This window comes from Chiloscyllium plagiosum, unplaced genomic scaffold (assembly GCF_037043375.1).
Source record: "Chiloscyllium plagiosum isolate Xiang-an unplaced genomic scaffold, Cpla_swu_hap1 HiC_scaffold_24, whole genome shotgun sequence".
Taxonomy (NCBI): Eukaryota; Metazoa; Chordata; class Chondrichthyes; order Orectolobiformes; family Hemiscylliidae; genus Chiloscyllium; species Chiloscyllium plagiosum.
The window spans coordinates 1,436,560-1,454,512 of record NW_028270162.1 but is presented as its reverse complement, the minus strand read 5'-3'; the positions used below and the strand labels follow the sequence as shown (position 1 = coordinate 1,454,512).

Here is a 17,953-nt window from a genome sequence, read left to right as displayed (position 1 = left end):
GGGAGTTGGATAAATACTGAAGGGAGATGAAGAACAAGGTTATTAGGGAGCAGCAAGGGAGTGTGACCAATTTAATATTCCTTCACAGGATTGGGACAGGCATGATGGTAGAATGACTTCCTTCTGTGCACTTTAGAGGAAATGGTGGCATCAGTGGCTCTATTCATGGTAATCCAGTGACCCAGCTAATGCTCCAGAGATGCATGTTAATCATACCACTGCAGCGGTGGGATTTAAATTCAATGAATAAAAATAACTAGAATTGAAAGCGAGACTCGGTGATGGCAGCCATAAAACTATCATCAGTCGTCAAGTCTTTATCTGGTTCACTAATGTTTTTTGGGAATCAAATACACACCCTAATGTGGTTGTGGCCTGCATGTCATTCCTGATACAGAACAAGGTAGGTGATTTTTATCTGTTCTCTGAAATGGCCAAATAAGCTACTCAGGTCAGGGGTAATTAAGGATGGGCAACAGCGTACACATCTTATGCAGATAAGAAATGAGAGTCTATGTTCAATTCTAGATATTCTACTGCTTGCACTGTCCTTTTTCAGGTATTGCATTCCAGATGATGAAAAGTGATCATGATGATTTTTTAAAAAATTGTTTTTTTGATGTTAGTTGAGACCATCTGTGAAATATGCAAATAATGTAATCTGTTCTGATGTATTTATTGATTTCAGGTTATCAAATTGGCAAGCCTGTTTTAGGTGCTTTTGAAAATGGCAGCACCTTACAAAAGGCTCCTGTAAGCATATGGCAACCAGGTGATATATTTTCCTGTGGTATTTGAAACAGCAAACACATTTTTCACCCATTTCAGGGAATGGGGTCATGAAATTTAATGGATCACAGTGCACTACAAATACTGATGCTGTTGTTTCCCTGTATCAGTGAGTGAACAGCTTTCCTATCAAAAAAAGACATGTAAATGATAAATTGACGAATGAGGAAGCTGGAAAGGTTTTAAATAGGAGTGTTCTGAGCTAGTGAGTGAAATTTATCATCAGCTGAAGTGAGAAGTTTGCTATTTTCTTATTGCTGACTAAAGTTTTGCTGAAGGCTCCTCCAAATAAGTTGAGGTATTAAAGCATAGCTTTACAATTGAGCAGCATTGAAATATACTAGGACGTTATCCTATTGTGCTGTCCTCATCTGTGACTACTGTTATTTAAATTCATTAATGGGATGTGGGTATCGCTGGCTTGGCCAACATTTATTGCCACTCCCTAATTGCCCAATGGCAGTTATGTCGACCACATTGCTGTGGAGCTGGAATCACGTGTAGTCCAGATTGGTTAAGGATGGCAGTTTCCTTCCCTAAAGGACGTTATTGAACCAGATGGTTTTTCTTAACAATTGACAATGGATTTATGGCCATCATTAGACTCTTTCTTTCAGATTTTTATTGAATTCATATTCCACCATCTGCCATGGCAGGATTCTAACCTGGGTCCCCAGACCATTAGTACTTCGTTCTCTGGATGAACAGTCCAGCAAAAGTGCCATTAAACCATCGCCTCCTCACATGACCTACTGTAGTATTCCACTTGCTGTCTTTGAGCACAGCTGATTTTATCACTACCTGTCTTAGAGTCATAGAGATGTACAGCATGGAACCGGACCTTTCTATCCAAGCCGTCTGTGCCGACCAGATATATCCTAACCTAATCTAGTCCCATTTGCCCACACTTGGCCCATAGCCCTCTAAACTCTTCCTATTCATTTACCTATCCAGATGCCTTTTAAATACTGTAATTATACCAGCTTCCACCACTTCCTCTGGCAGCTCATTCCATACATGCACCACTACCTGTGTGAAAAAGTTTCTCCTTGGGTCACTTTTACATCTTTCCCCTCTCACTCTAAACCTATGCAACCTAGTTCTGGACTCCCCCCATCCCAGGGAAAAGACCTTGTCTATTTATGCTATCCATGCCCATCATGATTTTATAAACTTCTATAGGGTCACCCCTCAGCCTCCGACACTCCAGGGAAAACAGCCCCAACTTAGTCAGTTTCTCCCTATAGTTCAAACCCTCCAACCTGGCAACATCCTTGTAAATCTTTCTGAATCCTTTCAAGTTTCACAACATCCCTCTGACAGGAAGGAGACCAGAATTGCATGCAATATTCCAACAGTGGCCTAACCGATGTCCTGTACAGCCGCAACATGACCTCCCAATCTCTATATACAATACTTGGCCAATAAAGGAAAGCATACCAAACTCCCTCTTCACTATCCTATCTATCTGCAACTCTACTTTCAAGGAGCTATGAACTTACATTCCAAGGTCTCTCTGTTCAGCAACACTCCCTGGGACCTTACCATTATGAGTATAAGTCCTGTTCTGATTTGCTTTTCCAAAAAAACATTATTTTGCATTTATCTAAATTCAACTCCATCTGCCACTCCTTCACTGAGGGACGACTTCAGTTTCTGAATATTCATTCATCAGGTCTGTTGATTAGAAGTGGCTCAATAAGACCATCTCCTTACACCAGTGATGTTGAGGTGACCAAGAACTGACCACATTCTAGAGCCTATAGCATCAGGTCAGAACAAATCAAGCTGAATCTGACAGGACTTTAACTACATTAGCAACATATCAGTAACTTTAAACAACTTTCCACATGTATTCTTCCTGAAAATAACTTTTTGTTCCTTTTTGCTTTGCAGTTGGAAATGGGTTGTGCTCATCAGCTCAAATCACATCAGTGTTGTTTGGAAAGAACTCCCTCTCTGGTTGCCTGTTGAGACTTGGCATTGATGCTTTTGATAACTGTGCTGGTCTTAGGTATGTAGCTTGCCCACATATGATTCTGTAAACAATGCAATAAATTGTCAGTGTTTATTATTAAGAAATCTATAATACTTTTGGAATTGCAGGCTATGTCACAGTCTGAATTTGCCCCAGTGACTGCATGTATTATAGTTTATTCTTGACTTTTTAAGAAAGCACTTACTTGTAATTGACTGAATTGTACATGTGTCCAAATAAGTTGCTTTTTAAAGTGAAAATGGAAGAATCAAGATGGATAAAACAGTGGGAGTTGTGGTGCATCATGAGACATGAGTGCTGTGCTACTTGAGTTACTGAGACTGAGTGTGAGTTGTGTACCACTACTGTTGTGTAAGGGTGTGAGAAAAGGGACAAATCTAGGAATGAATTACAAGAAGATCAGAAGATTAGATAGGGTGGATAGTGAGAGCTTTTTTCCTTGGATGGTGATGGCTAGCACAAGGGGACATAGCTTTAAATTGAGGGGTGTTAAATATAGGACAGACATAAGAGGTAGTTTCTTTACTCAGAGTCGTAAGGGCACAGAATGCGCTGCCTTCAACAGTAGTAGACTCACCAACTTTAAGGGCATTTAAATGGTCATTGGATAAACATATGGATATTAATGGAATAATGTAGGATAGATGGGCTTCAGATTGGCTCCACAGGTCGATGAAACATTGAGGGCCAAAGGGCCTGTAATGTGCTGTAATGTTCTATTTTCTATCCTCATTGTATAACTATAAAAAATTAAATGGTGAAAGAAAGCAACTTTTTTATGGTTTTCTAAAAGTATAAGTGCTTCACAGGTCAAACTGGTACGTTTTGAACTGCTGGCACTGTAGTGTAGGGAAAAAAAATTAAAGGCAAGCTGTATTAAGCACGTAACCATATTTTAAACCTGCAGCATAAGCTCAGAAATATAAAATTAAGACTTAACGTGGCTATTTTAAGCTTTCTTCCTATTTCCTGCGATATATTGCATGGAACTTTCTGGTTAAGAGATTATTCTCTTGAGAGCAAAGGGGGTTAAGAATCGGGAGCAGGAATAGACTGTTCAGGCTCTTGAGCCTGCTCTGCCATTCAATAAGATAATGGCTGACCTGACTGTAACCTTATCCAAATTCTCACCAACCTCTGGTACCCTTTTAAAGCCATTGCTTAACAAGAAACAATCCACCTCTGCCTTTAAAATATTCAAGGACTAAGCTTCCACCGCCTTTTGAGGAAAGTACTTCCAATGATTCTCGACCTTCTAAGAGGTGATAAAAATCCTAATCTCTGTTTAAGTGACCTCTAGTTCTCAAGATTTTATGCATTTATGCAGAAAGCCTTTTCTAAACTCCATTGGGTACAAGCCTAGTCCAACCAACCTTTACTCAAAAGGCAACCTAGCAATTCATTTTCATTTTCTATAGGACTAGTGCTCACTTTTTGAACTTCACTTTTTAAAGTGAAATGTTTCATCGACCTGTGGAGCCAATCTGAAGCCCATCTATCCTACATTATTCCATTAATATCCATATGTTTATCCAATGACCATTTAAATGCCTTTAAAGTTGGTGAGTCTACTACTGTTGAAGGCAGCGCATTCTGTGCCCTTACGACTCTGAGTAAAGAAACTACCTCTTATCTATTGAAATTCTTACTGTTTTTATATTTCTGTCTCGTGTTCTCTTGTGCTCTAATTTTTCTCATTAATTTTTTTGGTAGTTATTTGCTTTTTAAAATTTCTGTTCAGTCTTCTGATCTGCCACCGTCTGCACAGTTGTATGCTTTTTTAAGCATGTTACTATTTTTAACATTTCTGGTTGACCATGAATGCTGTGTCCATCCTTAGGAACTTTTCTTACTTGGGATGTATCTATTCTGTTAATTCTGAAACATCCCCTGCATCTCTACTTGCCAATTCTTTAGGTTAGTTGGCCAGAATCATAGAGATGAAATAAAGAGATACCATAGAGTCATAGAGATGTACAGCATGGAAACAGACCCTTCGGTCCAACCCGTCCATGCCGACCAGATATCCCTATCCAATCTAACTCCACCTACCAGCACCTGGCCCAAATCCCTCCCAACCCTTCCTATACATATACCCATCCAAATGCCTCTTTAATGTTGCAATTGTACCAGCCTCCACCACGTTCTCTGGCAGCTCATTACATACATGTACCACCGTCTGTGTGAAAGAATTGCCCCTGAGGTCTCTTTTATATCTTTCCCCTCTCACCCTAAACCTATTCCTTCTAGTTCTGGACTCCCTGACCCCAGGGAAAAGACTTTGTCTATTTATCCTATCCATGCCCCTCAATTTTGTAAACCTCTATAAGGTCACCCCTCAGCCTCCGATGCTCCAGGGAAAACAGCCCAAGCCTGTTCAGCTTCTCCCTGTAGCTCAGATCCTCCTACCCTGACAACATCCTTGTAAATCTTTTCTGAACCCTTTCAAGTTTCATAACATCTTTCCGATAGGAAGGAGACCAGAATTGCACGCAATATTCCAACAGTGCCTAACCAATGTCCTGTACAGCCGCAACATGACCTTCCAACTCCTGTACTCAATACTCTGACCAATAAAGGAAAGCATACCAAACGCCGCCTTCACTATCCTATCTACCTGCGACTCCACTTTCAAGGAGCTATGAACCTGCACTCCAAGATCTCTTTGTTCAGCAACACTCCCTAGGACCTTACCATTTAAGTGTATAAATCCTGCTAAAATTTGCTTTCCCAAAATGCAGCACTTCGCATTTATCTGAATTAAACTCCATCTGCCACTCCTCAGCCCATTGGCCCATCTGGTCCAGATCCTGTTGTAATCTGAGGTAACCCACTTCGCTGTCCACTACACCTCCAATTTTGGTGTCATCTGCAAACTTACTAACTATACCTCTTATGCTCGCATCCGAATCATTTATGTAAATGACAAAAAGTAGAAGTCCCGGCACCGAACCTTGTGGCACTCCACTGGTCACAGGCCTCCAGTCTGAAAAATAACCCTCCACCACCCTCTGTCTTCTATCTTTGAGCCAGTTCTGTATCCAAATGGCTAGTTCTCCCTGTATTCCATGAGATCTAATCTTGCTAATCAGTCTCCCATGGGGAACCTTGTCGAATGCCTTACTGAAGTCCATATAGATCACACCTACTGCTCTGCCCTCATCAATCTTCTTTGTTACTTAATCAAAAAACTGAATCAAGTTTGTGAGATATGATATCCCACGCACAAAGCCATGTTGACTATCCCTAATCAGTCCTTGCCTTTCCAAATACATGTAAATCCTGTCCCTCTGGATTCCCTCCAACAACCTGCCCATCACCGAGGTCAGGCTCACCCGTCTATAGTTCCCTGGCTTGTCTTTACCGCCCTTCTTAAACAGTGGCATCATGTCTGCTAACCTCCAGTCTTCGGGCACCTCGCCTGTGACTATCGATGATACAAATATCTCAGCAAGAGGCCCAGCAATCACTTCTTTGGCTTCCCACAGAGTTCTTGGGTCCACCTGATCAGGTCCTGAGGATTTATCCACCTTTAACCGTTTCAAGACATCTGCACTTGCTCTTCTGTAATCTGGACGTTTTGCAAGATGTCACCATCTATTTCCTTCAGTCTATATCTTCCATATCCTTTTCCACAGTAAATACTGACGCAAAATATTCATTTAGTATCTCCCCCATTTTGTGGTTCCACACAAAGGTCGCCTTGCTGATCTTTGAGGGGCCCTACTCTCTCCCTAGGTACCCTTTTGTCCTTAATATATTTGTGAAAACCCTTTGGATTCTCCTTAATTCTATTTGCCAAAGCTATCTCATGTCCCCGTTTTGCCCTCCTGATTTCCCTCTTAAGTATACTCCTACTTTCTTTATACTCTTCTAAGGATTCACTCGATTTTCCTGTCTATACCTGACATATGCTTCCTTCTTTTTCTTAACCGAACCCTCAATTTGTTTAGTCATCCAGCATTCCCTATACCTACCAGCCTTCCCTTTCACCCTGACAGGAATATACTTTCTCTGGAAGTTCCGTGATGAAGACTTTGAAATCAAGACATCTGAAATTTATATTTATTGGTGAGAAGCAGAGGGAAATTAATTTTTTATACATCAAGCTATGACCTAAAAATTGTCTGGAAAGCACAGTGGAAACCAACTAGTTATTCAGATTTTCAAAAAGGAGTTGAAGAGGAGAAATTTGTAAAGATAGGAAGAAGTTGGGAGTGGGATTAATCTGGTGGTTCTTTCAAAGAGTTAGCGCATGCTTAATGGGTTGAATGGCCTCTTTCTGTGGTGCATCATTCTATGAAATTATACTTTATTTAATCTTTGAAATAGGTTAATATTGTTGTGCTGTCTAAAATTCTGTGACTATATGTAACCATATCTCTGGATTTCTCTGTGTATGCAAGGGAATATCTGGCTGGCACTGATACGGTGGGTTTGAAACCATTGTCAACGATGTAAATACTGTGTCGCACTGTTGGAAACCATCATAGTCGTGTATCAGTTGCAGTGCCCACCTTTTCATATGTGTTTGCTGGGGGACAAAATACTCTTCTGCTTTTTGATAGGTCCACTATTTATGAAAATCTTCTGAATCTGGTGCCAACAAATATATCAAGGAGAGGAAATTCAAATCCATCTGATCTGTCAGAATGGGTGCCATTGTTCAAAGGTACTGCATTTGCAGCTGAAATGTAGCATTTGGTGCATGTTTTAATTAAGTAACTTTATGATGATTCTATGTAAAGTATAGAGCAACTTCTAATTTAATTGCCCTGCATTCCATAAATAATTATCTAAGTTCCAAATCCTTGTCGAGAATGGTGTTGTATTAATGGTTCTCAATGTCCCAAAGTGCTTCACAGCCGATTCCTTAGTTTTGAATTTCAGTTGCTGCAGCTGTCATTTACCAAAGCCCCACAGACTGCAATGAGTTGAATGACTAGTTAATTTGCTTCTTGCCCTTGGTAGGGGGCTACCAAAATCTGGCTGCTACCAATTGAAGGTGTGGGAGCTCCTGCATTCATCTGAATGGGGAAGGTTAGGTTATGGGTTTCACATCTTATCAAATACTGCATCTGGAATGGATATTTTGTAGATCACATTTTCTACAGATGTTGTAACATCAGGAGAAGCACTTTCTGCACAAGCACAATCGTTTTAAGAACATAGTAACAAGAGTAGGCCATTTATTTCCTTGAGCATGTTCCACCATTCAGTGTGATCATGGCTGATCTGTGGTCAAACTCCATATCTCTTAACAAAAGTTGATCTATCTCAGATTTAATATTAACATTGTTGATATAAGTGTTGAATAACAATTTGGATGAGAATACAGGAGGTATGGTTAGTAAGTTTGCAGATGAAACCAAAATTGGTAGCATAGTGAACTGTGTAGAAGGTTATCTAAGAGTACAGCGAGATCTTGATCAGATGGGCCAGTGGGCCAAGTAGTGGCAGATGGAGTTTAATTTACATAAATGTCAGATTGTGATTTGGTAGGAGCAGGACTTATCACTATTAATAATCGGGCCCGGGAAGTATTATTAAACAGAAGGACCCAGGTTCATGATTCCTTGAAAGTGGCGTCGTAGGTAGACTGGGTGGTGAAGGAGTCTAGGAGTTGGGATATCATTTTGTGGCTGTACAAGACATTAGTGAGGCCTCTTTTAGAATACTGTGTACAATTCTGGTCACACTGCTATAGGAAGGATGTTATTAAACTAGACAGGGTACAGAAAAATTTACAAGAATGTTGCTGGGACTGAAGAGTTTGAGTTATAGGAAGGGCTGGATAAGCTGGAACTTTTGTCTTGGAGACTGAGGGGACTCGCCGAGGGCACTTAAATGGTCATTGGATAAAAGTATGGATTCTATTAGGATCGTGTAGGCCAGGCTTTAGATTGGTTTCACAGGTGGGCGCAACATCGAGGGCCGAAGGGCCTGTACTGTGCTGTAACGTTCTGTGTTCTTACAGAGGTTTATAAAATCATGAGGGACACAGATAGGATGAATAGCCAAGGGTTTTTTCCAAGGGTAGAGGAGTCCAAATAGAGAGGACACAGATTTAAGGTGAAAGGGAAGGGATTTAAAAAGGACCTGAGGGGCAATGCTTTTATGCAGAGGTTGGTGAGTTGAAATGACTTGCCAGAGGAAGTGGTAGAGGTGGGTACAATTACAACATTTTAAGATTTAGACAAATACATGAATAGGAAAGATTTAGAGGGATATGGGCCAAATTCAGTTTAGGATACCTGGTTGGCATGGACGGGTTGAACTGAAGGGTCTGTTACAAGGGTTGTATAAATATCTCTGACTCAAAACTTATCTAGCATCAACTGCCATTTATGGAAGAGTTTCAAACATCTGCTACCCTTTTGTGTATAGAGGTGCTTCCTAACATCTCTCCTGAATGGTCTGTTCCTGATTGTTCGTCTGTTGGTGTGTTTGTTGAACCAGAAAGATCGTCATGCTCAATATTTAATATTTTGGGAAGTTAAGGAATCCAAATAAACCTTCTATCAGAAGTGGAAGGTGTGTGCTGCTTGGAAATATTCTTCATCTTCAGTCAGAGGGCTGTGTCTTCAAGCCCTTTATGTTCTAGGCTAACTTTCTCAATACCAAGGCAGTGTTTTCTGAGGCACCGTGTTTCAGTGATGGCTTCAGTTGAGGCCAAACTGCTTCAACATGTGGATATAAATTACTCTATTTGAGTAACAGAGAATAAGTGTCTACTGTTGTTTGGACAAATTTTCTCTCCGCCCATTCCAGCAGAAACAGATGATCTAATTGTCTAACTCGCTTGCAGTTGGCAGTTTCCTGTGTGTTATCTCATAGAACTAAATGACTACATTTTAAAAGAAATTCAATAGTTGTTTAGTATTTAGAAATTCCTAAAGGATATATCGAGTGTTATGTGAATTTAAATTATTCTAATGTTCATTTATATTCTCAGACTGTAAGATCCTTTAATATAAAAATTTTTCAATAACTTCTTTTCTAATGCACATTTTTGAATATAGTTCTTCCTAATGATTCTGCCAATTTTGAAAGTGAATTAAGCAGCTTCTGCACTGGGATTCCTGCCAACTTGAACCTTTGGTTCTTCACATCTGTTGTTGGAGCAATTGAAGGAGTGCCACAACACGAAATACTAGGAGCTGAAGCAAAGTAAGAAAATGGTCGTTATTATTGTATTGGTTAGTTGATATCTCTTGAAATTGACCTTCTTGGGATTCAAATGCTGCAATGCAACTTTATTTGTTCATGGGACATAGACGTCACTGATTTGGCTAGCATTTGTTGTCCATTCCTAATTGTTTTGAAAGTGATGGTGACTCCGCCTTGAACTGCAGCAGTCTGTGTGGTGTCGACAGACCTACAGTGCTGTTACAGAGCGAGATCCAGGATTCTAGCACAGCAGCTGTACAGATATGCAATGTAATTCTTAATCAGGATGGAATGTGGATCAGAGCGAAGCTTGTAGTTAATGTACATGAATTAAATTACAATCAGATTGGTTCTGATTAATTATGGATTAATTAATATAGGAGAGGTTTCTTCCCATTATGAAATAAGTAATTCAATTTATTGGCTAGGACAGAGGAACCAGAAGAAAAACATTGAGTTTAAATAAATCCTTTACACCAGAAGTAGAAATTTGCACAATTGTAGCTTGAATTCATCACAATTTATAGAATCTGCAACTCCCCTTATTATTGCATGAGGGGAAGGAAGTTAAATTATTCTGTGCAAAGGATTATCAGCCCTGTTCCTTTCTACTAATAACTCAATCTTTCTGCCTTCACACTTGAATCTCACTTTTATAAACTTTAGTTTTTCTAACAACTTGTCCCAAAAGTTGCATTCTCCTCTCTTAGACTTAGTTCCATCAGTGTAACACAATGAGAATAAAGAGGATGAATTAGAAAGAAGTTAGTGTGATGATTCATTAGATAGCAAAGTGCTTGAAATGGAGGCATTGGAGCATGACTGAGATGAGTGTTACAACTCTGGGAGGAATGTGGTAGTGAACAAACTCCACTACACCACTAACTGTATCATTAGTATAATTGTTTTGAAAAAAGTCACCAAAATAGCCTAATTGTTTCTGTTTGTTACTGTTAACCAGAAACTTTCATCAAGTTTGTTTACTAAACTGAAAAATAACTTATGAACAAAACCAATTCTTTAAACATGTGGCAAAACAAATTAACAACTGAACAAACGGGGGAAGCACCCTGTAAGCCAAGGGTCAAAACTCAAACAATGAAAAGGGATGACTTTTCATGGTTTCCTGAGTTTCATGTTGATGAAATCAAACACTCAGCTTCCCCCTCTGATGCTTTCAGTATTTTAACAAGTTAAGTGAATGGATTTGTCTACTCAGTTTTTCCACAGTGACCTGGCAAGTCAACTGTGGAGGAGGAGATGCAGTAGTCTGTGGAGTGGTGGAAAATCTTCAGACCAGACCTAAGTTCAGATGGCAAATCATTTAGACTTGAGTCTCTGAACAGAAGTAACAGTTCACCTTTAAAGGTTTGAGCTAGTAAGAGTACTGAAATTTGGAGACTTTCTTGGGTTCCCAAAAATACTTTGCAGAAAGATGTGCATCTTGTCCTGAAGTTTCTTACTGTTTTTAGGGGAGGCAGATACTTGTTTACTGAATTCTTCAGAGGTTTTTCGTTCTACTGACTAACACAAATGTCTTGGAAAACCAAAGACCAACTCCAGGACACTTCACAGAATCATAGAAAGAGGTCATATGCCCCAAGGAGTTGGCATCAAATTCCGAAGAGCATCCCACCAATCCCTCTAACCTTACATGCAGTTGTTGCCATGGACAATCAACCTAATCTGTATTTCTTTAAACTGTGTGGGAAAACTGGAGCACCTGGAGGAAATTCTCTCGGACCAGGGGAGAATGTGCAAACTGCACACTGACCAAGGCTGGCATCAAACCTGGGTCCCTGGCACTGTGAAGCAGCAGTGCTAACCACTGTACCACCTGTGTGCAGTGTTGCTGGACAATGTTCATCATATAGGCCTCATCCTTCCCAATTGAGCTTATGGAATTAAGGCAGTAAATTTAATCTCTCATCTCTCAAAAGCATTGTTTCCTTTCCAAAGTATCCTGATGCTTTAGTAAGAGCAGGTGAGTCGTGACTGACCAAACTGGTGAAGAATTTCTAGGTATACATGTTCCTTCAAAATCATGGTTAAATTATTTTCAATACAGGATGTCCAAATACTTCTATGTTCCAGTTCTCCATGGTGCTTAGCTATAAATATGTATTCCCAAAATAAGTAGGTCAGCCTTGAGGATTGTGCACCCAAATATTATCACTTTGAAATGTGTTAGTACTGGACTATAGGAGCCATTCTGTACGAGTTCCTTGAAAGAGGTATCCAATTAATCTCTCACCCCCTGCTCTATTCCCGTACCCCTGTACCTCTCTTTAAATGTCTAACAAATTTCATTTTATAATTTATTGTTGAATTATCTTCTGGTACCCTATCATATAACATGTTCTAGATCACAGCAATTCATTACGTATGAAATAAATTTCTCCTCCGCTCCCCCCTCCGATGCTTTCAGTATTTTAACAAGTTAAGTGAATGGATTTGTCGACTCAGTTTTTCCACAGTGACCTGGCAAGTCAACTGTGGAGGAGGAGATGCAGTAGTCTGTGAGAACAGTTCGCTTTTACAGCCCTTTTCAGTCAGCTCTTCTGTACAGTTTATCGAAATACCTGTACAGCCTGAACCAATGAAAACCAGGTAAGTTTTCCTTTCCCCAATGAAACCATTTCATGATTTAATATACTTGCATGAATGATCTTGGAAATTGAAGTCATTTCTTCCAAATGAAAAGTACAAAGATGGATTTTCCTTGGTGTCCAAAAACACATTGATCTGTCTTGAATGGGGATTGAGGTTCTATCATTGTCTGTAGTACAGAATTCCTCTGAGATCAGGTATCTCCTTATCTCAAGCCTTTATTCTGAGGTTGTAGACTCTCTAGCTATGAAATTCAGCCTCTTTGCATTTACTTTGTTGGATTTTCTCAACATTTTAGAAATATACTTGTGGCTGTAGATGAGAAATAAAAAGCTCAGTTAGCTGAATAGGGATCCCAGAGAAAACAGAGGCTAGTGCATCTCGCATCTTCTCAGCCTCATTGCCTTCATCTGCATCAAATGTGGTTGCGAGGCTTCTGCACCACATCAGGCAACATCTAACATAAAGGTTGATCACTAGAGTGCAAACTATTGTCTGTCAAAACTGAAAGTTATCAAAGACCTATTCATACATTTTTCAATGAACTGTATCATTATTATTTATACAGCCAAAAAAGTGTCAGTAAAACTCTGAAATAATGTTGTGGACTAGTTTCCAGATGAATTACTTTGAATATGACTGCTCTCGAAATGATATTTGTTGGCCTGAGCTTGCTTACCCATTGACAAGACGTTACCAAGGTAAGGAAGTTGTATTGATCCTAAACTGCACTTCAACGTTTGTGTCATGGTGTGTTTCAGTTTGTAAATTGCAAAGAAATACTTGCTTTTTCTATAAAACCTTTCGTGACCTTGCGGTTTCAAACACGTTTTTCAAATAACCAATTTTAAAATGTAATTGGTATTATAATATATGGAATGTAACAAGCTTCTGCAATGAGCAATGAATTAAGTGACCAAATGATCTGTTTCAGTGATGGTGACTGAGGAGACTAGATTGGCCATAACATCAGGCAAATTCCCTTGTTCTTCTTTTGGCATTTATTTAAATCAATCCGAATGCCAGAGAGCACCTCCTGAGTGTGTTGTATCTGAAACATCTAATTGTGCAGGCTGTCGGGTGGGACAAAGAAATACGTCATAAGTTGGATTGTGGCAAGCCTCCCGTGTCAAATTGTATTTTATCTACAATGGAAGATTTATTGGAGAATTGATGACTTTTTGTTTAAATTCAAGGATTAAGAAATCAAGTGTCTAATTTACATGTGCATTGCATTTTGAATTTCAAACAATGTGGGGAGCTCTTGGGCTGATTGGGAAGGTATATTCTCTGGTTTAATCAACATTGCAGTCTACTCTTCGCCCCCCCCCCCCCCCCCCCCCCCCCCCACATATACCTCAGATCCTAGTTTGGTTTTAGTTTAGCCCACACTTTTTTTTTAATCTCTTGCCAAGCATTTAAAATTTATTTTGTTCGTGAAACATAATGTAATCCCATTTCTACTAAATTTCATGGCATTCATTTGCTGTACTTCACCTCCAAAATTACAAAATTCTAACGAGACTACACAGGATGAATGCAGGGAGGATGTTCCTGATGACCAAGGAATCTAGGACCGGAGGTCTCAATTAAGGATACAGGATTGGCCATTTAGGACTGAAATGAGAAGAAATTTCTTGACTCAGTGATAATCCTGTGGACTTTTCTGCAGGTGGTTGAAACTAAAACACTGTTTGTGAGAAGTAGTTAGATATAGTTCTTAGGGCTAAAAGGTGAAAGGGTATGGGGACAAAGTGGGAACAGGATACAGAGTTGGACGATCAATCATGATCATGTTGAATGGTGGAGCAGGCTCGAGGGCTGAATGGCCACCTCATGTACCTGTTTTCTATGCTCCTATTAGCCTGTAGGGGTCACTGGTAATAAGTAGCAAAGGATTAATCACAAAACATTTGGCAGAAGATGCTTGGAATTATGTAGCTAGTTATTTATTACATATTAGTAACTTAACTGGAAATATTAGCCTCAGACTGTTCAACGATGTTAACACTAGGCAAGAAGTGTTGTTACTGAAGAGATGGTAATTAGGTCTATGCTACATGGCTGCAGGACTGATTTAACAACAGACAAATAGGACACATCTCAGAGAGAGTCATTTATATACCAATGGACAGGGTGAAGGAAAACTTCTGAATTAATCCTTTCAAGCCAAGTGTCATATACAACATAGGCCAAAACTTCATGAGAGAGCTATTTCATTCAGGTACTCTACATTATGTCTTGATATCCACTGGTGAGAACAGATCAAACCTTTCTATAACCCTTTTTGTAAAAGGTTGCTAGTTTGACAAAGTAGCATTGTACCAGTACCATGTTGAAGCATAGTCAAATTAGAAACTTGGGTAGAACAAAAAGGCTGCAGGATTGTCTGTTCTTCTGAAGGTTCTCTGACCTTTGCAGAGGCCACTTGCATGGTATTTGAAAACTTTTCTATTTTAAAACTGATGTTTTTATTTACTTTATAAATAAAAGTTGACTTATTTATTTAAAAGTTTGCATCACATAAAAGGTATCAAAACACTTAAACATTTGAAATTTCTGTGTCTTACTAGGTGAAACATACTCTCGGTCGATTGCTCATGGGATGTTGCTGGTGTTTTTCTTTTTGATGACTGCACTGTTGGGAGACCCCTGGAACAAAATCCGTAAAGCTTGGCAGAACACTATGTTTCATTAGACTACTGCGGGAGGTCCATGCACAAACATTTCACTCGAGTCTTTTTATTTATTGAATCAATAACTTGTGCAACTGAAAGATTCATGAGATGCAGGTGACCAAGAAGGCCATTAACTTGATTGATTTGGAATAAAGCCTAGAACCATTCAGCACAATACAGACCCTTCAGCCCTCGAAGTTGTGCCGACCTTTTATCCTACTCTAAGATCAAACTGACCTACATATGTTTTACTATCATCCATGTGTCAATCCAAGAGTTGCTTAAATGTCTTAATGCATCTGACTCTACTACCATGGCTGGCATTCATTCCATGGACCCACCACTCTCTGTGTAAAAAAACCTACCTCTGACATCTCCCCTCAACCTTCCTCCAACCGCCTGAAAATTATGTCCCCTCATGATAGCCATTTCCGCTTGGGAAAAAGTCTCTGGCTATCCACTCTATCTATGCCTCTCATCATCTTGTACACTTCTACCAAGTCACCCCTCATCCTTCTGCATTCTCCAATGAGAAGAGCTCCCTCAACCTTTCCTCATAAGACATGTCCTTTAGTCCAGGCAGCATCCTGGTAAATCTCCTCTACACCCTCTCTCAAACTTCCCACATCCTTCCTATAATGAGGCGAGCAGAACGGAACACTATATTTAGCCATGATCATAATGAATGGTGGTGCTGGCTCAAAGGCAGAATTTTCTACTCCTGCATCTATTGTCTATATTCCAAGTGTGATCTAACCAAGGCTCTATAGAGCTGCAGCATAACTTCACTGCTCTTAAACTCAATCCCCCTGCTAATGAAAGCCAACACACCATACGCCTCCTTAACAACCCTATCAACTTGGGTGGCAACTTTGAAGGATCTATGGACAGGGACCTCCAAGAGTCTTCTGTTCCTCTACACTGCCAAGAATCCTGCATGCATTCTGCATACAAATTTGACCTTCCAAACCAAATAATTTCTCACTTTTCCAGGTTGAACTTTATCTGCCACTTATCAGCCCAGTTCTGCATCCTATCAATATCTCGTTGCAACCTATAACATCCCTCCACACTATCCACAACTCCACCAACCTTCGTGTCATCCGCAAACTTACTCACCCACCGTTCCACTTCCTCATCCAAGTCACTTATAAAAATCACAAAGAGCAGCGGTCCCAGAACCAATCACTGTGGAACAACACTTGTCACTGAACTCCAAGCTGAATACTTTCCATCTACTACCACCCTCTGTCTTCTACATCCAGACAGCCAAATTTCCCTGTATGCCATGCCTCCTTACTTTCTGAATGAGCCAACCATGGGGAACCTTATTAAACGCCTTGCTAAAATCCATGTCCACCACATTCACCACTCTATCTTCATCTGTGTGTTTTGTCACATCCTCAAAGTATTCAATTAGGCTTGTGAGGCATGTCCTGCCTCTCACAAAGCCATGCTGACTATCTCTAATCAGTCCTTGCCTTACCAAAAAAAGAACCTTTAATATAGCGTCACCTTTTTTCACACTATACAGTAGATTCTGAAATGGTTCTCATGCCTGTCTGTTCTTTAAAGTGATCACCTCTTTGGCAAAGACTATTTTGATGCGAATCTTAGTTGTCATCTGCCAAGATTGTTTTCCATCAATCAAACATATTCTTTAATACTAGGTATTGCACAATCTTTAAACTACCTGCATATATAAAATTTCAGTAACTATAATACAGTGCCTGTTTTGTCAATATTGGTCTGGATTTTGCAATATTAATGACTGGGAAGCTATCATCATTCACCAAGTTTCCTTGAATATTGACAGCAGCTTCTGGAATCTGCACAGTCATAGTTGATCTGAGACATCCAGAAGTTGTCAGTAGTTCTCTGCTTTTCCAGTAGATATGGTGTTGAACTTTGGAGTCTCCACAGATTGCAACAAAATAGAAATCCTGAATTGGTGAACCTTTACACTTTGCACTCTAGGTTGCACCTTTTTGAATGAGGTGTTACTGGATTTTTAAGTGCACTAAGCACATCATTACTGAAATCTCTTGTTCTTCCATTTACTTTAGTGCAGGGCAAGAGTTATTGCTGGGGGAAAGGCAGTTACAATGCGATTATGCAAGATGTGGAAGGAAACTGCAGGGGATGGACACAATTGAAATATGGAGCCTATTCAAAGAACAGCTACTACGGGTCCTTGATAAGTATGTACCTGTCAGGCAGGGAGGAAGTTGTTGAGTTCAGGAGCTGTGGTTTACTAAGGAAGTTGAATCCCTTGTCAAAGGGAAGAACATGGCTTATGTTAGGACGAGATGTGAAGGCTCATTTAGGGCACTTCAGAGTTACAAGTTAGCCAGGAAAGACCTAGAGAGAGAGAGCTAAGAACAACCAGGAAGGGACATGAGAAGTCTATGGCGGATGGGATCAAGGAAAACCCTAAGGCATTCTATAGGTATATCGGGAATAAAAGAATGATGACTAGAGTAAGATTAGGGCCAATCAAGGATAGTAGTGGGAAGCTGTGCGTGGAGTCAGAGGAGATAGGGGAAGCGCTAAATGAATATTTTTTGCCAGTATTCAGACTAGAAAAAAGACAATGTTGTTAAGAGGAATACAGGCTGCTAGACTGGATGGGATCGAGGTTCACAAGGAGGAGGTGTTAGTAATTCTGGAAAGGGTGAAAATAGATAAATCCCCTGGGCAGGATGAG

The 17,953-nt window shown here is 39.9% G+C and overlaps 1 protein-coding gene across 4 annotated transcripts in view; it reads left to right on the top strand.

The window, feature by feature from the left end:
• tctn2 (tectonic family member 2) overlaps positions 1-16,968 on the top strand; it is a 77,579-nt gene extending 60,611 nt beyond the window's left edge. For 2 of the 4 annotated variants that reach the window (XM_043692660.2, XM_043692659.2), the window contains exons 12-18: positions 689-772; positions 2,686-2,803; positions 7,357-7,460; positions 9,811-9,958; positions 12,425-12,568; positions 13,181-13,269; positions 15,142-16,968. In XM_043692660.2, the coding sequence (XP_043548595.2) occupies positions 689-772; positions 2,686-2,803; positions 7,357-7,460; positions 9,811-9,958; positions 12,425-12,568; positions 13,181-13,269; positions 15,142-15,266 (812 nt within the window). In that variant the 3' untranslated portion in view covers positions 15,267-16,968. Of the gene's footprint in view, positions 1-688; positions 773-2,685; positions 2,804-7,356; positions 7,461-9,810; positions 9,959-11,177; positions 11,531-12,424; positions 12,569-13,180; positions 13,270-15,141 lie in introns of those variants that run through there. The other 2 variants (XM_043692662.2, XM_043692663.2) reach the window with 2 other exon arrangements.
• Positions 16,969-17,953: the final 985 nt, after the last annotated feature.